Source organism: Corvus moneduloides, chromosome 1, assembly GCF_009650955.1.
Source record: "Corvus moneduloides isolate bCorMon1 chromosome 1, bCorMon1.pri, whole genome shotgun sequence".
NCBI lineage: Eukaryota > Metazoa > Chordata > Aves > Passeriformes > Corvidae > Corvus > Corvus moneduloides.
In genome coordinates, this window is record NC_045476.1 from 115,305,742 (window position 1) to 115,328,552 (window position 22,811).

Here is a 22,811-nt window from a genome sequence, read left to right on the forward strand (position 1 = left end):
CTTAAGTACCTGCAGTTCTAATGTCCTGTGATTTAAATGCCAGCAGACTAAATAAAAGCTCCCCCTGAAGGCTGTGTAAATTTACCTGAGTTACATTCTCTGCTGTGGGGTGCATACTACTTTGTGTGAGTCATTGATCTCATTTAGCTATGTTTTCTTACTAGTGACCCAAACGTTTTCAATTGTTTTAAATCTTTTTTTTTGTTTGTTTTAGCATCTCAGCAAAATGAGATGTTCCTTATAGTATTTTTAAGGGAGTATTTTTTGTGTACTCTTTTTTTCAAGACGATGTTCTGCACTTAGGTCTTTTCAAGAGCTGAAGGGTTATCCAGACCTAATTTAAACTGCCCTCATAAATGGCTTTATTATTGCATTATCTACAAATATCTACAAATTAATGCTTTTATTACTGGACCTACTGCAGGTACCATCAGGTGTCACTTTTGAAATGTTGACAGCAGAGCTAAAGTCTCTTCTGTGTCAGGAGAAGAGTTGGATTTCTGTTTTTTTTCAAAAAGCTTAGGATGAAATGTTCCTATTGATCTTTCTCCTTTCTGGGGGAGAAAGATCAATGGAACAATGATGTATTTGGGGAATGTTTCCTCCTTCAGCTGGTTGTGGAAATCTTTGTGCTCTGCCTTTGTTTCCAGGAGCGATGTAGGTCATGTAAATATCTGCCCTTCTGAACACAGGATGTATTTCTTTTTCACACTGATTTCAAGAGTGTCTGCTGGTGTGTGTTTAGTGCTTTTTGTTGATTTTTGTCAGGTTTGTTGTTGTTTGGTTTTGGGCTTCTTGTTTGGTTTGGTTTTTTTTGTTTCCCACTCTAGTGAAGAGTTAGTTTTCAAAGTTTTCCTGTGGATTTTTCTTTTCTAAAATCTACTGAGAGTTCTAAAGGCTCAACTGCTTTGATGCTATGAGCTCAATTGTTACCGTGCCTTTGGGTAACGTGCACTGAATTGTATGTTCAGGTGCAGTTCAGGAGTACGTTGATGTATGGCAGTAGTATTGTGTTTAAAGTATAAAGCCAGATTGTATAAGAAAAGATTCATATCTATCTTTGTCATTCAGAATAATTTAAAAGTTTGTCTGTGTAGAATGTTATCCTTAAATTTCTGTTTACAAGCTGTAATGTGTTTTACTCTTACATTTATTTTAGATTAGCTCTGTTGTGGTACCACACAGTTGTTCGTCCCTTTTTTGCCCTTGATGGCAGTGATAACAAGGCAGGATTGAAGGAGGCAAAAGAAATTCTTGCCAAGAAAGAATCTGCTTATCCAAATTCTTCTCTGTTCATGTTCTTCAAGGGAAGGATACAGCGATTAGAGGTATTGCACATTTTCATCCTTTAGACTGATTTTTCCTCCTGATCCTTTCTTATATTTTTCTGGTGTGAATGAACTGTGCAAGCTTCAGCAGATTGTGACTAAAGATACAGATACATGGAAAGATAAGAATGATCAGATTAAGTCCTTCCTAGTTTTGAGTTCACATGCAAAACTTGCTTTTCCACTAGATCTGATTTAATGACATTTTGAAATTCTTTTTCAGCTACTTGATACTTCTGTGACTCTGCTAAAAGGAAGTGCATTTGGCCACTTGAGTTTCTTGAGCTATTTCAGTTTTGCTTGTCAAGCTAAAATTGAGTATTATCTGCTGAGTGCATAGTATTTGTCTTTGTTTTATGCATTGTTCATATACAGCTAATTCTCTGCAGCAGTTCCCCTTAAATAACTGCTTTGCTTTTCAGGGGTCACATCAGGATGTTTTCTGTTACTAAGGGTGAGCTCTGACCTGAGCAGAAATGTATTCACTGAAAATGTGTTTGTGAATGCTATTGCAAAGCATTATTCAAACACTGCAGCAGCTTTGTGGATTTTGGCTGTATTATTCTCTAAGAATCTGTTTGAAGTACTACTCAACTCCTAGCTGCTGCTTTTATCAGAGGAGAATATTTTCAGAGCAATTACATGAACCAGAAAACCTAGCACAAAAAGCAGAAGTCCAGAATGTTCAAACCCTTCATGTCAACATCATAATTACAAGAGCTAATTGAGATGTTGATATTGGTGGTCATGCTTTGCTTGATTTGCAGTTAAGTCTTTCAAATACAGATAAATATTTTCAGATAGTAACAGAACAGAGGAGCAGGCTTCAGTGGCCTTTCAGATTTTGCAGGTGTATTCTTGTGTGGAATTTAGATGTTGTTTTTCTTTTTTTGCTGTCTTTTTGAAAGCAGTGGTGCATTTTGGGAATTACATTGTCACAGGCAAGTTGTCAGTCTTGGGAAAGTATTGCTATTGCCTGAGTAGGAAAGACCGTAGTGGTTTTTATTCATTTATATGCCTATTCCATTCTTTTGGTAAAAATCAGATTTGTTTGGAATAACTATACAATGAATGCAGAGTATAACTTGGTATTTTAATGTAATGAGGAATAAAATTCAAATGATTCTTCTGACTTTCAGGGTAAGTTATGGCAAAAGTCTAAACGTAAGTTGTTAATAAATTGAGTATATGTGTAAAGAAGGAGGATATATTTGGGGTAAGTGTCAGTTTTGTCTAGTCAGTCCCTTTCTGGAGAACTGTAATATTTCGAATGAGACTTGTTTAAATGTAGTCTTACTGCATTATTTAATGCACAAATACTGTATGGAGATAGCGAAGTTTTAGCTCCAAGTGAATGGAGACAGCGTGGCCATGTTAACTGGGTTAGCTCAGCTGGCAGAATGCTGTGCATTATGCTCTGTAGCCATGCCCTTAGTCAGCAGAAAGCTTTTTGGTTGATAGCAGGAATTAAAATGCCCTTTTGCTATTCATGCGTGTGTTTTCATGAGAGCTTTTCCATTCAGCAGCCTCTTCCCTCTCCCCCCGTCATTTCTTTGTTCCAAGTGGTGATCAGTCACAGAGGTTTTGCTGTGTCTAAATGCTCCGGGTTAAGTGTCTCAGGGTCTTCTGTGGATTTTGGTAGGACTTTCCCAGCTTAATTTGCTTAAGTGTTGTTGGCATAGTAATGAAGGAAGGAATGTGATGGGTGGCAATGGTGTGGGGAGCTGCGCTGGGTTTCTGCACAACGCACTTGTGGTTACATGTGTCCTGAATTTTGGCATTGGTCTTATAGCATCCATTGCATATTAGCGTGTCCAGCAGGGCTGTGTCCAGTCCTGGGCCCCTCAGTTCAAGAAAGACATAGAAGGGCAGCACAACTGGTGAAGGGTCTGGAACACAAGTCCTGTGAGGAGCGGCTGAGGGGGCTGGGGTTGTTTAGCCTGGAGAAAAGGAGGCTCAGGGTGACCTTATCACTCTGCAACTCCCTGAAAGGAGGCTGTAGCCAGCTGGGGGTTGGCCTCTTCTCCCAGGCAATGAGTGATAGGTCGAGAGGATGTGGCCTCAAGCTGAGCCAGGGGAGGTTCAAGTTGGACATCAGGAGCAAAATCTTCACAGAAGGGTTTGTTAAGCATTGGAACAAACTGTGCAGGGAGGTGGTGGAGTCGCCGTCCCTGAAAGTGTTCAAGAAGTGACTGGATGTGGGTCTTAGTGCTGTGGTTTAATTGACAAGGTGCTGATTGGTCAGAGGTTGGACTCTGATCTTGGAGGTCCCTTTCAACCTAAACGATGCTGTGATTCTGTGATCCTGAATCAGAAATGCACGGACACTCTCACATTACAGGCTAATGTGTTGAGTTGTAGTTTCCTCCTCATTTCCCAGGTGGGTGAGGAGAGCTCCTGCAAAGCCTAGGAAGTGCTTATTTGGCCTTCCTTGAAACTGTTAATGCACAGGTAGGTTTAAATTCTCTCCAGTGGGCATGGAGTATTATTCCAGGTGGCTTAACAAAACTGTGTTTTAACCTGTGTACATTTAAAAGTATAACTTGAACTGCACTTATGTATTTGAGTCTTGCTTTAACATCTACCATCCTTTAAGAGTTCTGTGATAAAATTTAATAGTGCAGATAGATAAAAGGCAGCTTAGATGTTACTCAGAAGACCTTGTGTGTTCCATATATGGTTATAGGGTTTGCATTAGGGCCTGCTGGCACTCAGTCCATCGAATTTTTTTCCTTTGATCCTGCATACATTTTTGTAACCTTCAGCTGATGGTATGTTCAGCTTCCATTAGGAAGCCTTCATGCTGTTTGTGTGTCTCTTTTCTTTTCTATGGAGGAAAAAACAGTAAGGTGTGTAGTTCAGCCATGGACACCTGGAGAGAGGGAAACTGTTCAAAAGGCAGGAGCAGTAATTCAGGACTGGACAGTGAGACACAAATCTGGCAAAGGAGGAAATTGCCTAGGAAGGCAGTCCAGGAAAAAGCACTGCCTATGTGAAGTGTTCCAGTCTATAAAAGACAAATGAACAGTTTGGGACTGTATAGTGCTTTGTGTCCCAGCAAGCATGAATGGATATTAGTCAGTAAAATCCTTAGCAGACTTCAGTTTTCGAAGAAGTAGACTTACAGGTACAATAAATGTGGAGCAGTTTATCTGTCAGCTTTTTTTTCCCAGATTCATGTTTTCGAGAAAAAAAGTCTGAAAGTGCTTGGAGACTACTGAATTGAGCAAGTTAAGGGAAAGGAAGGGTAGGATGATCTGGGAAGACTGGAATGAAAGTGCACCAGAAAGTTAAAGGTTGTACTGCTAGGCTGATCAAATGTCTTTTTTTTCTTTCCAGTAAGTAAGTTAAGAGACTGTATATTAAAAGTAGTATTTTTACTGACTTTTACATAGTTCACTAAGGCTACTTCTATGGACATATCTGTGCTTGATTTGTGATTGCATGGTACATATTCCAGCCTCACAGTTTCTTCTTTGTGAAGGTCTGACAATTTCTGTCTTTGAAATAACTTTCCACTAAAGCTGATAGTGATAATTTATGTAAGCTTAAACTGCTGCAGACAAGTGAGAATAATGTTTTATACTTAGGCCTGAAGGGTATATAAAAATATAATTGGTATAATAGTGGCTGAAACATCCTGGTCTAAAATATGGGGTTTCTGACTGTGTTTTTGTTACTGTGAAAGTAAAAATATTGCCACCCACATTCTAAACGTGTGTTGTCTGATACTACAATTGTGTTAATAATTACCAATTTAATTTTGAAACAGTGACTTAGACTATTCAGGTGAGGGTTTGTAACCAATAGTGGAAGATGGGCATGGTGGTAGCATGGGAGAGGGCAGAGTGAGAGGTGGTGTTCTGGATCTTAACCATTTCTGCTTTTCAGCCTCCAGTTTTGCTTTCTCTTCCTTTTTTTTTTTTTTCTTTTTTCCCTAATCAGCAACGCTGTTTAAAATCTTTTACAATCACAGTCATGCCACTCAGCAGTAGTTAAATTGATTGATAGCTTCATGTGGAGAGCAGTAAGGGTATAAAGCAAAAATGAAGTGTTTGGCGAAGTTGTGAACTGGACAAGGCTGCTTTGCTTTAATTAGGAACAGACTCCTGCTGGGGGGATGTGTGTATATATACAAGAAATATACAAGAAATTCCTGTGGCTGGGACAAACTGCAGGTTCTGGGGCTCAATCCATATTTTCTATTTTTGTAGGTACATGTAAATAGTCTGAAGGAAAAAGTACCAAATACTCCAGCTGACAGGCAAAGCACCAGTGGTATGTTCAGGTGTGCTAAAGTGTGGTTGATGAGCAGGCTGCTGGAAGTGTGCAGTGCTAATGTGTGCTTAAATGTAATGCTGACAAGTACTCTTGCTTTTTAGTCAACTTGTAGATGTTATAGAATCAGCAGCATCATTCTTAATTAGGAGTAAGAGGGTATGGTATAGAAAAGTAGACTGAGGACAAGAGTATTTACAAGCATTGAGAAGTCTTAAATGAACTTTCTGGAAGAAAATCACAGTGATGTGTAAAGTAAAGTAATTTGCAGAGCATGCTTAATGTCAAGGCTTATTTTCAGGAATTGTGCTGGGTTTTCTGGTTACTTGTTCCTGTAAAATTAATTCTAGTTTGATTTTGTGACTTGTCTAAGAAAAATGGGTTTTAGTGTGTTAAGGAATAGAAAGTTGAAATGTCCATAAAATGTCCTCTGGTGTAAATTGTTACCTTTTAGGTGTTGCTTTTTGGTTTCCCCTTATTCTGAACAGGTCATCTTAGAAGCTTTACAAATTCAGAGTGGTGATTGAGAATAGAGATGTTCTGGGAGGGGGAAAGTGTCCCGAAATTTCAGAACAACTCTGAGGAAATGTGTGCTGACATGGGAAGCTGCCTTGTCTTGTTAAGCTCTGTAGATGCTTAGTTTTTGGTTTGAGGTGCTTTTTAGTTCTAATCTGAAGTCCAGAAATGTGAGACTAGGGTTCTCACATTAGGTTTAATAATTCTCTTTATGGTTATTTAGTTCTGTATATTACATATTGTATGGATTAGTCTTTTTTATGTCTTTGTATTATGTCCGAGAGAGATGAGTGATGCATATTGAAGGAATTACAAGTGTGTGTGTATATATATTTATATTTATAAATCTCAAGAACATCAGTTTCAGGTGCAGCCGGGATGGACTTTATAATTCTTGTTGTTTGTTCTTTTAAACAGTAAACAGATAGTAGATAATTTAAGAATTAACACCAAGAGTAGTAATTCATATTCCTGGATGTTGCTGCAATCCCTGGAGATGATTGAAACTTTAATTATTAATGAATGTCTCTGAAACATACTTACATGAGCTTGATGCTGAAGGAAAATGTAGGCAGATGTCAAAACACTTGCGAGATCTAGAGAGTTAGAGAGGTGGGTTGTAGAAGGTTGAATATTCAACAAACTGGACTTGTATATTGCCAGGTGGTCGGTATTTCATGTGCTGCCCCAGGCAGGTGTTGGGCATTGCAGGCAGTGAGTTGATTGCCAGTAGTCATTGTATGGAATAAGTGATTTCTATTTTAGAATGCTTAGGGGTTTAGAAGGCAGTGTATCTTTGAAGAGAACTAAATATTTACATTTTCTTTTTGGGTTTCTTTGTCATTTTCCTCATAAGCATTGAAAACATAGATTTACAGAGCTTTTGAATTCCTAGCACAGAAATAAAGTTCTGAACTGATTTTATTTTATTTTATTTTTTCTGTAAGACTGGGCTCATGGCAGTTATTTTCTGGGAAGCTGTGTTGGGGTGATGCAGCATCAGTGGAGTAACGTGGAGTGGAGAGAATGTGCTGTTACAGAAGTGAACAAGGTGTACCTGGCTCAGGCTCCCTGTCACTTTCCAGGGCAGATATAACTCACCTGTCTTTCTATGTTGTATATTCTTCTGCCTTGCCAACAAGCATCTTATTTCAATCACTGTTGTACTTTTTAAGTGTACAGTGTTTTTACTGGTACAGCTGCAGCTCCCTGTGCTGGCAGTTGTGCTGTCTTGATGCAATGTGTATTATTTATAGTTAAATTATTCCTTAGCAACTAAACCAGTTTTCTCTGATGAGACAAAGGAGAAAACCTAATATAATCACTTCAGAGCTCTGTGTGTGCCTGGACTTAAGCTATAATGCTGCAGATTTTTGTAGGAATTTTTGAATTCAGTTATTCCTGCAGAGATGGTGAGATGCATTTTCAAGTGTTTCTTTTGCTCATGTGCTTAGTCAGCAGAGAGTGGCTTTAAAATTCTTGTATTGTATAAATTATAATAATTGTATGTGATAATAAATATTGGAACAGTATTAGAGCTGGTGTAGGCCATATTGGAATATATAGTATATTTAAAATGAATTAAATACTGATTTTCATTCCCCCCCATAATGACTGATACGCAGAAATCTCATCCCAGACTGGGAAAACCAGGTAGTCAAAAGAACTGTAATTCTAGTTCTTAGAAAAATGTCAGCCTCTTTTTGCTAAGCTGTTGCTAGCTAATGGTTTTATTAAAATGATGTTTCTCTCTTAGGCTGTTTTAGCTTTTTACATGTCATGCAGCATTTATGAATTCTCTATTAACTGTTGCTTAAAGGGGTTTCTGATGGATATAGGAGGAGGTGAAAAGTTCAAAATAAATGAAATCAAACACTAAAGGTATCCTATTGTGCAGAAAGCTAAACTTCATTGGCAGATGCTAAAAATGTGACTTTTATAGGTGAAATGACTGGTAAAAGTAGAAGTGAGATTACTTAAAAGCTTACTGCACAAACCCAGTTAATTTTGCACTCAATAGCACATAGGAGGAATACAGTCACTGATTATTAAGGTTGAGACACGATCTGACCTGGCTGCTATTACACTATAAAACTCCTCTGCTGTAGCTTTTTTTAACTACCTATTGAAAGAAATACGAATTTTTCCTTTATCAAAGTTAAATTATCCAACAAGTTTTAAATTTCAGATGCCTAAATTTGTTTCTTTTTCTTTCACTTTTGTTAGTGTCAAATTAATAGTGCCTTGACCTCATTTCATACTGCTTTGGAACTTGCAACAGACCAAAGGGAGATTCAACATGTGTGCTTATATGAAATAGGTACGTTGGATGTGTTTACACCATAAATAGCTCACTTTCAAGTTTTGACTGGCAGCTTCAATAAACAAACTGGATACTTCTTACTAGGATTTTTGGAAAGGTTTTAGACCACTGGCCGTTATTGTTGGTGGATTATGGTAATAATCTTCTTGTTTAGACAAGTAGAATTCAGTACTTTTTCATAATAAAATTATCTGCAAGTACAAGGTGATGCACAATCAGAGAGTAGACTGGAATCAAGGGCAAACTGTTCACCTACTGAATATTATTTAAAATTAGAAATAAATTCATCTGACTTGTCTATAAATTCATTATTTCTATGCCAAAAACCTAATCAGTTTAGTGAAGCTTCACAGTTTGGAGGATCTATATTTAATGTTCATTTCCTTCTATCAACAGCAGTATATGATGTGTGGTCTGAATTTGCATGCAAGTCTTTAGAGTGGAGGAGATAGGTTGCTTCAAGCTTTAAATGGGTTCTTGTCCCTGTGGAAAATACTAAGGGAAAAAGTTGTAGCTTTGTAAGTTTCAGCATTCTACAAAATGTAGTATCTAAATTTTAAAAATGAGAGCTTTTGGTGTATAATTTTGTTCCTGCTCTGAAATGTGGATTCATTATTTCCTGTGGAACCTTCTAATTCAAGTTTCCCAGTAAATAGAAACCAGTTTTTAATTTTCCAGTTACTATTATAGTTGTTAAACTAGCTTCAGCTCTCGTAACAAAAACAAACACAACAGAACTGTGTTTCAATAATGTTGACACTGAGTTGGAATTACTGTACTTTCCCTGAAATTAAATGAGTGTTGCTTTTAGGTTGGTGCAGCATGATAGAGATGAACTTCAAAGATGCATTTGAATCCTTTGAAAGGCTTAAAAATGAATCCAGGTGGTCCCAGTGCTACTATGCCTATTTAACAGCAGGTGAGTATATCCAGTGTGTTGGGTAAATTGTAAGTCAGTGATGTGGTAAGGTTTTGGCACTGTTTTGTTCTGGGAAACTTGCTGGTGCATGTAGTAGCTTCCACACTGCCTGCTGCACATGCAGCTTTGTGCCAGGCTTGACTTGGACAATTGTGTTTGTTTCCAGAATGAACACTTGCATGCTCACACATGTACGTGCCTGTCTGTACACCCCTCTCCATGTAGATAGCATTATTACCACTTTACAAGCTTGGTGGTATTACTTCTTTAATGGGTATAAAAAAGTAGTATTGACTTTTTAGTGATCACAGAGGGTACCTGGGGGAGTGGGGATTACCATGTTGGTCACATCCTCAGTCTGGATAACTTTCTGGAGGTGAGTGTGTGGAGGTTTTTTTCTGTTACCATATCATATCTAATCTTAGTTTTTCCTGTTTCATGTCCCAGTAGTGTTAACATATTTTTGTTTCTGTATTCTTGCAGTGTGTCAAGGAGCCACTGGTGATGTCAGTGGTGCTCAGAATGTGTTCAAGGAAGTTCAGAAGCTTTTCAAAAGAAAAAACAATCAGATTGAACAATTTTCAGTGAAAAAGGTTAGTTCTTGCATAGGCTGACTTGTTTTGGTACAGTGATGACAATTCAATTCTTAGTTCAGTATTTTCTTTAGAAGGATGTATCTCTTTTCTGTGGTGCTGCTTCTGTAGAATTTGTGGGAAGGAATAGGGTGGAAAAAGAATAGTGTCCTTTGAAGGACCTAACAAAGGAAATGTGAGTTAGCTATTCAGTCTACAACTAAAGTAATTATTAAAGCTAAAATACATGATCTGTAGTTGCTTTGGTAATTTTCCTTCTAGCTTTGCCTTTCTTACTCCTTTTTATCTTGTCTTGTTTGTGAAAGCCTTAGTTGTTTTTGGGAGCTAGGAGTTATCTAGGAAATAGCTCTCAGCTGATGATCGTGCAGATGTTACTGTGTCAGCATCCAGTCCGTGTGTATTGGGACTGTGAAATACAGTAAAACCCAGTCAGCCTGCATACAAGGAAGTTTTGATTTTGATCAATATGTAAGCCCTTAAATTAGTTGAAGCATTTTGCTTTTTAGTCGTAAAATCTTCCAGCTAAGTTACCACTGACTTTATTTTCATAAAATTGTTGGGTGACTTTATAAAACAGTTAAAATTAGTGTTTGTGATTCACTGTTTGTGAATACCATGTTCCTTCTAAAAGGACAAATGATGGATCTCCCTTCTTTCTCCTCACTTTGCAGGCAGATAGATTTAGAAAACAAATGCCAACCAAAGAGCTCTGTGTCCTGGCATCCATTGAAGTATTATACTTATGGAAAGCCCTTCCAAACTGTTCCCTCTCGAACTTACAGCATATGAGTCAAGGTATAATATGGCTTCTTGATTTATTTATTTACTTTTTAAAAGGAGGTGTATGATTTTATGCTGTTGTGTGGAGTAGCTGATTGCAGTAGCTTGAAAATTTAAACTTGTGTGCATGTGGCATAGCAAAATACAGGTGAGTAACAAAAGAATAATGACCCATTATAATTCAGCCTAATGCTTCATTTTACGGGTTTTTGGGAGAAGTTGTAACTGCCTGCTGCATGTAGCTGTTTGTTAATCATTATTTAAAATGAAACAATAGCATGATAGTTACTGTTCCAAGTCACTAAGCAAAATGTAACTCATTTAAACCTAGCTACAAAATAAAACTACCTATTCACTCCTGCATGTCAGTTTTCTTCTAAGAGGAAGTAGGTGGCTTGTGAGGTCATCTATGACATGCTAGGCGTTCTGTTTATCCTGGGTCCTGGGACCTTCTTAGTGGTGAATGGTTGCCTCTTCCTTAGACTCCAGCTGACCTTGGGTGTCTGTCACGTGAAGCTTGTGGTAGCAGTGTGTATCACAAAGTGTTCAGTGCTTCTCACTCCATCCAGCAATCACTCTTGCTTGCATTCTGCAAACAGTTTCTAGCTGGTTGAAGAGAAGCTCAACATGACCTGGCAATGTGCATGAGTAGCCCGGAAGTCTGACTTCGTCCTGGGCTGCATCAAAAGGAGTGTGGCCAGCAGGTCCAGGAAGGTGATTCTGCCCCTCTGCTCTGGTGAGATCTCACCTGGAGTGCTGCATCCACGTCTGGGGTGCTCAGCACAGTAAAGACATGGACTTGTTGGAGCAGGTGCAGAGGAGGGACACACTGATGATCAGAGGGGTAGAGCACCTCTCATATGAGGACAGGCTGAGAGGGTTCAGGATGTTCAGCCTGGAGAAGAGAAGGCTCCAGGAAGTCCTTACAGCACCTTTCAGTATTTAAAGGGGACCTGCAAGAGAGCTGGGGAGGAACTTTTTACATGGGCAGGCAATGACAGGACAAGGGGGAATGGCTTTAAAGTGAAAGAGGGCAGATTTAGATTAGATCTTAGGAAGAAATTACTGTGACAGTGGTAAGGCACTGGAGCAGGTTGCCCAGGGAGGTTGTGGATGTCCCATCCCCGTGAGTGTTCAAGGCCAGGCTGGACGAGGTTCTGAGCAACCTGATCTATAGAAAGGTGTCCCTGCCTGTGGCAGGGGGTTGGAACTAGCTGGTCTTTAAGGTCCCTTCCAACCCAAACCATTCTAAAATCCTCTGATTATTACTTGCTCATTTAGAAAATAAAACAAAACTTGTCTGCTGTGAGGTGATTTTTTTTTTTTTTTTTGTAATTGTGAAATTTTGGGGATTGTGCACAATTCTCATGTTAAGCTAGAAAACGATCAGTCTTGAAGTCAAGAGTCAGGACTAGTAGTGGTGTTTGTTCCAGTTTTGAGACAATTTGTCCATTTAAATTGCACGATGGCAGTGGGTTAGTTATATTCAGATCCCTAGTTTTCTAGTCACAAGGTAGGCTTTAAAATCAGATTTACTTACATAAAAATAAATTTGAGGATTTTTTTTGGCTGTCATTTGCCTTCAGAGCAGTTAGCTTTAGAGGGTGTAGGGAGTATGTATTCTCTCTCACGCACTCAGAGGCAGTGTAGGTCTCCCTTGTATAAGCTTCCAGTCAGTGGTTCACATTTTAATGTGAAATAGTAGTATAGGTTCAAATTCAGAGAAGTTTCTTGTAAGTTTGACACTGACAAACATGTCTGCATCAGCCATCCCTGGCTGAAGGTTTTCTGTGCAATGTGTATTTCAAAAACATGAATAATAGGGGATTTTTTTTCCACATTTGTTTCATCTTGTCATGGACAATTGGATTGTAATTTGTTGGGCTGGATTTCCAGGCTTTTCCTCAGGGCTAGAACTTGACTTAAAGGAATTAATTTGTATTCACTTGCATCTCTGTAAGTAAAATGCCAAGTAACTTGAGAGTTGCAATCCAAGCGAGAGCTGACATTGCAAATACTTCATGCAGCCAACTCATAGTTATCCATAGGTGGCTTCTTGGGGTTGTGGATTATCTGTGTTGTGAATGCAGATTTGGTAAGATCTGGCAGGGTTTATGCTGTGAGGCAAAATGTTTAAGGAGCTGCACTGCTCCAGACACAGCAGTTATGGGATGAAAAGCCTTGTACTCTCACCTTCCTGGAGGTGCTGGTGCGGGCAAGTGCACATGGCTCCTCATGGAAGTCGCCTTGATTTAGCAGAGCTGGCACTAATAAGCTTGATCAAAATGGGGCCTGATTCGTTTGGAAAGGGTTCCATGCATTGTGATTCAGTTTTTCCTGGAAACAGAGCACTGCTCAGCTGACGCACAGTCTGTCCTTGGATTGTGGACCAGCTAAGGTCTGGAAAATTAACCTTATCCTCCTGTCATCATTGAGAATTGTGATGCCAAAACACCCTAGTCTGGGTTCTTAAGTCCAGTACAGATTTTTGTGCATCTGTCACTTGGCTTCAGTTCAGAAAAAATCAGGTTTGTCTGAACTGCTTGCCCTGTGCTCCTTCTAACTTGGACTGTGTATTTTTCTTTCAGTATGTAGGACAAACCAGTGTCCCATAACACCAGAAGGAGATGATTGTTTCTTAACTTCACCTTTTAGTAGATATTTCAAAGACCAGTAGAGACCAGTCCTCTTCTTGTAAGAAGAACACCCCAACTGCCTTTGACTTCAACCCGTTCAATGCTGTTAGGAATTGCTCTCACGAGTGACAGATTTCTTGATGAGGTTCATACAAAATGGGTTGTATTTAAAAGAAAACAAAATACTTGGCTTTCTCTTAATGTTACTAGCATCTCCTTTTTCTGGTAAAATTTAAGTACCAGACTAAAAGACAATGTAAATCACAATTCTTGTCTAAGAAGGTATTTCAATCCATCTTGTTTACTGGAATCTTTTCATTAAGCTTGTCATGATGTGGATGATTCATCAGCTGCTGGTTTGAGGAATTTGCTTCTTGGTGCCATACACAAATGTTTAGGAAATACTGAAGATGCTGTTCAGGTAAGCAGTTAAATGGTAATTTACACTATTACTCCTATTTTATGTGCAATTCTTTTAAAAACAGTGAATATTTTTGAGTAAGAGTGTTAAGCAAGTCATAAGTTTTTTAGTGCTACTGCTCATTCTGGTTTGTGAAATGTGCTAGAGGTTATTTTAAAATCTTCTGGTTTAACATGTCTTCATTATATTCCGTGCTGTGAAAGTAATTGGCTGTGTTGAATGAACGTGGCAATTAAAGTGGTTTGTAGTAACAAGAGTTAAGGGGAAGATGGGAAGAATAAGAGAAAAGTTCTTGCTCTGCTAGATGTACTTTGTCCAAGAAAGAAAATTAATTGTTTTAAAAAATATCTTGGAGATTGACCTTTAGAAAGCACAGGTTTGCTCCTTCTCCTCTAGACATGTTAGAGAGAGAGGTTTGATTATTAGCATATACCAAAGAATAATTTTGCCACCACTTCACGTTTTGATCTCTAGGTACATTAACTCTCCTTTTTCCTCCCCAAAACAGAATGCAATTCCTATAAGTAGCAAGATGCTGGCTTTAAACCCTCTTTCCCCCTGCTCCATTTCTCTCAAACATATCTTAAATAATCTGGGTACTTCATCTTTGATGTCACAGTTTCTTGTTAGAGCGAATATTTTTTCAATATGAAGTTGGAAAACTCTTGAATCAGTCACTGTAATACTTGATAAAAATCCAAACAAATAATTTTGCCTTGGTATAGTAGCATTGGTAAAGACATCTAGGGATCTATACCATTGTAAATTTTTAATGTATTCTCATTTTAGCTTTGGATAATTTCTACAGCTGAAGGCTGAATGGAGCTTCTGTGTTGTTTGGAAGTAACAACCAGTCAATTTTAATGTACCTCTGCAGTCTTTTGTTTCTTTTTTCCCTTTCATTTTTACAGTACTTTCAGCGAGCTGCTAAAGATGAACTCTGCCGTCAAAGCAACTTGTACGTCCAGCCATATGCTTGCTATGAACTTGGCTGTATTCTGTTAGACAATCCAGAGGTAATAGCATGACCTGTTTTTAAACTCTTAAAAGTAGTAGAAGGAGTCAACATACCACTATGTAAAGAATGAAACAAAGTTTGTAGGTGACTGTGTATGTTTCATTTTAAAAATTTGTTTTATACCTACCAGAAAGAAACTTACTACTTTGGTTTCTTGGGGTTTTTTTTCAGTCTAAGAAATGGAATGTATTTTAGGTCACAATGTTGTAGATTTTCAATATCAAGGGTGTTCTTGCTGCTGGTGGCAACAAAGGCCTGGCTAGAATGCCCTGGGTAGGCAGGGATTTCTAGTCTGCAGGTGGTATTTAGTGTGGTAGATGCCTAGGGTCCTTTTCTTACCTGTTTAATATCCTGTTGGATGCCATTCAAAGTTTACCTGTACTTATCCTCTCCAAATAGAATTTGATACCTTCCTAAAACAGCAAGTGGTTTTTTTGGTCATTTAAATTCCATTAAAGCTGGTTGTGTGGGCATTTTGACTTCCACCCTGAGAAGTGAGGGTTTTGTTGTTCAGGATGAGGAACTTTGGCTTTCAGACTGTCCAAATGGCTTGGCTGACACTACATTTAATCATTCAGATCTTTGCACATACCCTGCCTCAGAAAATCTTAAACCAGAGCAATCTGGGCAGCACTCTTGGTGCTGTTTCCCTCCTCAAATGTGTAACCCCAGTCCTTGGAGTTTGTGCACCTTGTGTAGCATGTCCTTGATCAGATGGCAGGTTAGGGGGAAGTGACTTGAACTTCATTGTATGTAGTGTATGAAGTAGTTGGGCTGATAGTATCTCATATTTTTAAGATTCTGTTTTCAGTTGGTTTTGATTGTCAGGTTTAATTAGCTGAGCTGAGCGTTCCCCTTAAAAGGGGAAGGAGAGGAAAATCTTTCAATAAAAACAATTATCATGACAATGGGCAGAATACAAACTGCTTTTAAAACTAATTTTCTTTTGAAAACCCTGCTGCCCTAAGACTAGAAGCTGGGCCTTGAAGCCTGGAAGGAGGGTCTGAGTCCATAATGTTCCTGCTGCCTTTGTTTCCACGTTCATATTTAAATTTGATCATGTCAAGTGTCTCTAAAAAAAAAAAAAAACAAACCAAAAAGGTGGTTGGTAATGAAGGTATGTTAAGTTTGAAGACTGTGAGAGCAGTCCTTCCTTCCTCCTGCTTCACGTGCAGTGTGTGCACACAGTAACTGAATGTGCCTCATGTAGGGTGTTTGAGGGCTGAACAAGCCTCGGCTGGAGGAGCTCTGGTAGCATTTAGTGTATGAAGGATGTGCAGGAAGCTCCCTCTTGTGGCACTCAGAACATGAGGAGGTAAATGATGCTTGACTTCAGTAAAGTGGGATGGGGTAGGGGAAAGCAAGAGCTAGAACTAGAGGTGAGTGAATGCTGTTTCCATTCAGTAGCTGGGGTGCTAGAGCTCCATAATGGTTGAGAAGGGAGTAAGATTTTATGAGTCACGTTTATCTGAGAGGCTGAGCATGTTACAGACCTGAGCAACAGATAGATACCAGTATGCATTTTAGTATAAAAAGCATACTGTCAGTAAATTTACTTTGCTTTAAAATTATTTTTAGGCATAATTGCATGTTTGATTTACCAGGTCATCTGAATCATCTTCCTTGTTTTACCCTGAGTTCTGATCAGTAGTTCTTGATGTAACCGTACTAATACCTTGACATTTACAGGTGGTTTTGTAGTTCTCTTAGACACTGAGTTTAATCTAACCAATATAAATAGATAGTCATATTTAGGTACATTTGAATAAGAGAACTGTACTAGTTTGAAAACAAACCAGTGGGAGGCACCAAGTCAGAATAACAATTTAATGGAAATTAAAGAAAAGGAAAAAAAAGTAAAAGAAAACACTGGTTCAAACTGACAGAGTCAAGATACAGCCTGAGTCCCTGTTAGGCAGGGTGGTGGTAGCAGTCTGGTAGAATGGTGGCTGCAGTCCTCTGAAGCAGTGATCCTGTAGTAAAAGAGTCTGCTCTTCCTCAGAAGGTCCAGTGGTGGCTGTGTAGCTCCTGTCCTCTGGAAATCCAGTGGAAGGATTGTCTCTGGTGTTCAGAATCTCAGATTATATCCAGGATGGAATGCTTGGTTCCTCCCTCTGGGTGGAGCATCTCACAATGGGGTAATGAGTCACGAGGCCAGGTGTTGATTAGGCTCATTAACAGAAGATGGTCCGGAGGGAGTTATCTCTGAGTCAGGCGGCAGGACAATGATGGGCCATTAACAGCAAGACAGTCTGGGGGGAGGAGGCAAGGAAACACTGCCCCACCTGATTTATAGAATACACTGCAACCCAGGACAAGAACCTAATTTTTCTGTCTCTTATCAGGAAGTAGATTATTTATTTGCACGGCTTAAAATAAAAATGCACTATATGATAAGAAATAAAACAGGAGCTTTTCAGCTCTACCTTAATAGTAAATGTTAATCTGCAAATATATTTTTTCCTTAGAGTTTGAAATGGAGATTTCTGAAACAACATTCTATGTGTAATATCCACTATCTTGTTTTGTAAATAAATGGCTTCAACTTCGGTTAAGAAGCAAAAATTACCCTATTACTCTAATTACTCTATTACTCTATCAATTAATCATTTATCTATAGCCTTGTTTGTTCCCCTGTGCATTGTTGTAGCTCACCATCATCAACAGCAACTTGAATTTAAAGCTGTAATTTTCTCCTTTTCTGTAGAAGACTAGAAATACATAATAGTTCTTGCCATTAGTGTTTCTGGTTTCCTAATTTGAGAGGGTTTTGTCTGCTCAGTACCTTTTTTGAAGGTAGAGGCACTACTCCAGTCTCACCAGCTCATTTACTTAATATATTTCCTGTAACATTTGTGATGTCTTTCCAATGCAATGTTTGTCTTTTTGTAGACTGTGCAAAGAGGCAAAACCTTACTGCTCCAAGCCAAGGTAAAAACTAAGGCATTTTCTAATGTAACTGTCTGAGATTAAAGGGCATTTGGGAGGTTGTGTTTTGGGGGGTTTGGGGCAGAGGGGTGGGTGTTAAGTGGTGGTGTCCCTCACCTGTAATCTACAACTCCTATCACGTGGATGTGCATTAATGTGTATGATACACATTGATGTGTGCTCCGTAGATATGTGCTGTAGGTCAGCCATCACACAGAGCCCACATCACTGACACCTCCTGCAGTGTTAGAACCTTGATAAGTTTTTCAGCCAAGATTTGGCTACAAAAATTTTGAAAATGACAACTCTCCACTCCTTGTCTGTCCCAGCTGGTTTCTGCCTTGGGCATGTTGGGATTTTCTAGAGCTTTTGGATTAGTAGAACCTTTCGGGTTCTCTTCCAGCTACATGGGCTCCAATCTCCTCTCTTCACCAACTTGGAATTTCTGTAATAATTCTTTGCTGTGGGTAATGTGGGGATATTCCAACATGCCGTCTCCAGTTCACCTCTTTTCTTTGGACTCTTTTGCAACGTGATTTCTTAAGCATTACTAGCAAAATTATCTTCATATCCTGAAGTGAAGGAGGCTAATGGGTACGTATTTGGGGTTTTTCCTCGTTTTCTTTTCCCCCAGGAGGAATTCAGTGGCTATGACTTTGAGAACAGATTGCACGTCCGCATACACGCAGCCTTAGCCTCTCTAAGGGAAGTGGTTCCGCAGTGACCGACAGGAAGGCTTGCTATCCTTTCCCACAGTTCCTGCACTTTAAGATGAAGCAGAAGAAAGAGCTGTTGGGAAGACCAGCTTTTCTTCTGAAAACCACTTGTGCCAGAGACACTTTCCTAGTATGGTCAGAGTTGGTATGGCTGAGTAAAAACATTACAATTTTAACTAAAGGTAAATCAACCAGGAAGAAGGTTAAGTGACCTTGTGTTTTTAACTCTTCATTTTTTATTTTGTTCAAACCCAGCTGATCACAATTACTTGTAACTCTGTGGGTGAGCCTAAATAAGCACACGATTTGCTTCAACAACATTGGCAAGGTTGATTTTTACCTTTTAAAACAGATCCGTATCTAAAATTTGCCAGGAGGAGCGCTTCTGGTTTGATTAGAACAATACAGCGTAAGTAATTGATTTAAATACTGAAGTTGGAAATGGTCAGAATACTCCTTTTTCTCCAAGCATTAGCCAATACACGGGAGGAGGAGGAAAACTGTTCAGCTGCAAAAAGCAGATCTTACTAAATTTTAGTGGCTTATGTCAGTTACCTCATGGTGACTAATGGTGAATTTTAAACCTCTCACCCCCTTTTATTCTTTATCCCTTTCTTCCCAACCAAGCTCATATTTCCGGTATCAATGTTGTCAATATTTAGCTTCTTTGCTTCTGGTACATCCCAAACAAATACTTTGATATGCAGCTACTGCTTGGGCAGTTCTTATTTCAGCTCTTACATTCTGAATATTATGTTAAGATTTTAAATGTTTTTTATTCAAGCTGCTGGATCATTATAGTAGTGACCTTTAAAGGTATTTTAAAAACCCCCAACCAAACAAAATTCCAACCCACAAGTCTGCTTTGGTAGTTACACCAATATTATGGTGTCTTCAGTCTCTGTATAGTATTTCAAGCCTGTGGTGTTAAGTTATTGAAATACCTCAGAGAGCCTAAAACTTTTGTCATGACCATATGATTTTTGATACTTGGCCATCAGTGTGCTTATCTGTAGCTTTTTTTTACTTTTGTCTGTAATGCTTAGTATTTATGCTTTATATTCAGCTAATACTATATTCTAGGAAGGTAAATATTTTTTAAAGAAGCTTATGAATGGAAATCTGACCAGAAAGTTAGTTGAATTATGTTACTTTGTGTTCCGGTTTGGCCAAATTTAGAAATATATATCTCCTCTGAGAGAAGGCACAACCACCCCTCCCCCCACCAGGTTCGGGAAAAAAATAAATTTTCCTCGAAGGAAAGTGAAGAAGATAAAACTATTTATTTAACAAACACACGGGAAAGGAAAACAATGTTAAATGGTAAAATCTTTCACTGTAGAGGAAAAACCTGGGAAAGCGTTAGAGTCCTCCCTTTGGTCTCCTCGGAGCTGGGGCTTGGGCCGGGGCCAGGCCCTCTGTGCCCGGGGGAAAGTCCTCCCGATGTGCTCTGAGGTTGAAAGCAGTCCAGTAGGAAAGGGAGAAAATCCGAAATTCCAGAGAAGGAAAAGTTCAACTCTCAGCCTCTCTCCAGAGAACAAGAAACTGGAAAAAACTGGCCAAAAGCTGACTGGAAAAGCTGCAAGCCGGGTGCTTCCTCGCTCCCCCTGCCCCAGCTGGGAAAAAAAAACCTGCTATCTTTATGTGACCTTGAACAAGTTTCAAACTGCTTTGAGAAAGTTTTGCTCAGTTTTTTCTTCCCCCTCTCAGGCTCAGTTCAGAGGCATAGAAAGGCCAATAATTAATTTCTGGGCATAGGCAGCGATATGGGATACACATCATAACGTCACCCCAAGCTAAGAAAGCTGGATATCCTTGGAAATAGTTATCCAAAAGCCTTATCTTTACTTTGGTCAGGTTGCCTTAAACAGTTCCTTAGCTTAAGCTTTTTTTTTCATTTCTTCTTACCTTTTTGTAGAGCATGTTGCCAAAGTTCTAGACTTTGCCCACACCTAACCTTCATTGATTTGCTTTGAGGTGACGTCTAAGGCAAGACTGATATGGAGGAGAGAAGTACTGTCCTGTTTGGTAGGCCAAAGGAAATGGTTGAGACACTTTTATTTCTCTTTAGAAAGACACAGTTCTGCTATGAAAGGCATTCCTAGAGCAGTTTAACACTTCTGTTGCAGTTCCTGAAGGAGAAGAGGGACTCTTAAAAAAAGCAGTTTTATTTTTCTATAATCTTAGGTGTGTTACAGATAGTACACTGGGGTTTTTTTATTCCACTTTGACAGTAATCTTGAGTCATAAATGAGTGTTCAACCTTATTTGGTCAACCCAAATAAGTATTGAGTAAAAAATTACGTATTGTGTATATATATAGTGACTGCTTAGAGTTCAAATAATTATTTTGAAAATGGGCTTTAATGTACTTGAAATCTTATTTTGTCCTATCTGACTTTTAATGTTTTGCAATCAGACAGTCTGTTCTGGGTACATAGCTGGAAATGGTGCAGCTACTGGCAAAATTCTTTTTAAATACACTCCTTAAATATGATGTGAGACTTGGCTGTTCAGGACACAAAGCACCTGCATGCGATTTGTGTTGGGATATTTAGAGTCTGCATACTTGGAGGTAGCTAGCAAATTGTAGTAAATTTACTAAAAGGCCTGTTCTCACCAGGCCAGGAGTGGGTATAGAAAGACACTATATGTTCATGTAACAGTTCAATAACTCTGTGCAAAGTGCAGCTTTTCTGTGGGTTTAGCAAATCATCACAACTGTATGTTTCTGTATTAATTATTTCCCTCTCCCCCCCGCCCCCCCAGGAGATCCTCCTACACTGTATATGGCAAAATGATTTTTTTATGTTAGACTGTGCCTGTGATGAGAAAAAATTCAATGGTCTTTTGTGTAAACCAGTACGTTTTTATACTCTGGAACTCGGAGGCATGGTCTAATAGCAATAATGGAATATGCATCTTGCTAGTTAATATATTAAGGCCATCTTTACTGGGACAGGTATTTTTTGTTGATGTTGATGCAGTTTTTATCTCAGTATGACTCATTTCAAATAAATAACTAGAATTTTTAGATGTCACAAGGTGGCATATTTATTGTGATGTACTGTAAATGTTGTTAATTTACAGAACTTGCACTTTTATATTTCTGAGTAAAATTAAAAGAAACGTGGACATGAATTTTGTTCCTTTGCTTCTTGAGTTTGACTTTTAATTGGTTTGACTTTTAATTGGCCTCCTGAACAAGATGATACCAAGTATTGGGAAAACTTCTGGGATGTCAGGTGACTCTATAAGAAATTTTTCTAGTCAGCAGTTACCTCCAACCTTTGTTTTTCCAGTATAATTACAGTCTCCTGGATTAGCAAGTGAGTTACGTGTCATGTAGAGCTCAACCATAGGGTGAACAAGGTTTAAGGTACATTTTTAAGACATCAGATTCACTTGTTCTTCATTGAAGAAAAAGAACCACGTACAATTGTATTTGTTGTATTCCTACACCTTTGAAAAGTGTTTCTATTTTACTCTAAAGCAAGCACTTTAATTTCTTCTCTGACTTTGAATGCTTTTTTCATATTCTAGTTATGCTTTTTTCCTAAATAAAATTCCCCAAATGCTGTACTGAATTGCTTTTCAGCTTGCAACAATGTGATTGTTTCTTTCCAGCCATTGATTGTACTTGTGTTTAAGAACTGCTCTGTACCTGCTGCAAGTCTGAACAGGGGCAGCTGTTAGGTTGGTGTAGGGCTGATCAAACCTTGCCAGTGGGGTGAAAGCCAAGTAGCCTGTACAGCACTCAACTTCCTTTCCAGCAATCATTATGAAACACTAACAGTGGTAGGAAGCACTTTCATTAGAAGTTATGCAATCCTAAACAAGTATTGTTAAAGCTAATCTTAAGAAGTAAATTTATGCTTATATGTCTTATAAGGCAATTGGGCAGTCAGTGGCATCTGCCAGAAGCTTTGCAGGCAGCCTAGAGCACAAAGGAAAAGTGAAATTTAGGAGTAACAGACTTGTTCAATTAAAGTTATAAAAGTGTGCCTTTATTAGGAGATGGTGAAAAGTGGTGTTCCTGATCACCAGGCCTCTTCTTGACCTGTTTCCTACCACACAGTCAGAAATACAACTTAAAGCAGCCTTTCCAGAATGAAATGCTGAATTATTTCTATTTCTGGTCACTTTTTGGGTGCGTGTTTGGACCCCACAGCTGGACCCAGCACAGGTTACCAGCATAGGTGCATATTAGGGTTGCATATTCCTTCCCTGCTTCTGCTCAGAACCCCTTCGCACAATTGCCCAAGATCTTCACAGCCTACTTACCCCTGTGTTTTAACCACCAGTGTGAGTCAGCCATGGGGAGTTCATGTGCAGTTGTCTTACAGTTAGCCCTA

General features: G+C 38.9%; 1 protein-coding gene across 1 annotated transcript in view; it reads left to right on the forward strand.

The window, feature by feature from the left end:
• TTC39C (tetratricopeptide repeat domain 39C) overlaps positions 1-19,687 on the forward strand; it is a 39,190-nt gene extending 19,503 nt beyond the window's left edge. The window contains exons 6-14 of the mRNA XM_032123733.1: positions 1,160-1,328; positions 8,349-8,442; positions 9,257-9,364; positions 9,848-9,957; positions 10,629-10,752; positions 13,697-13,794; positions 14,706-14,810; positions 17,705-17,743; positions 18,375-19,687. Coding sequence (XP_031979624.1) covers positions 1,160-1,328; positions 8,349-8,442; positions 9,257-9,364; positions 9,848-9,957; positions 10,629-10,752; positions 13,697-13,794; positions 14,706-14,810; positions 17,705-17,743; positions 18,375-18,464 — 937 coding nt within the window. The 3' untranslated portion in view covers positions 18,465-19,687. The remainder of the gene's footprint in view (positions 1-1,159; positions 1,329-8,348; positions 8,443-9,256; positions 9,365-9,847; positions 9,958-10,628; positions 10,753-13,696; positions 13,795-14,705; positions 14,811-17,704; positions 17,744-18,374) is intronic.
• The last annotated feature ends 3,124 nt before the right edge of the window (positions 19,688-22,811 follow it).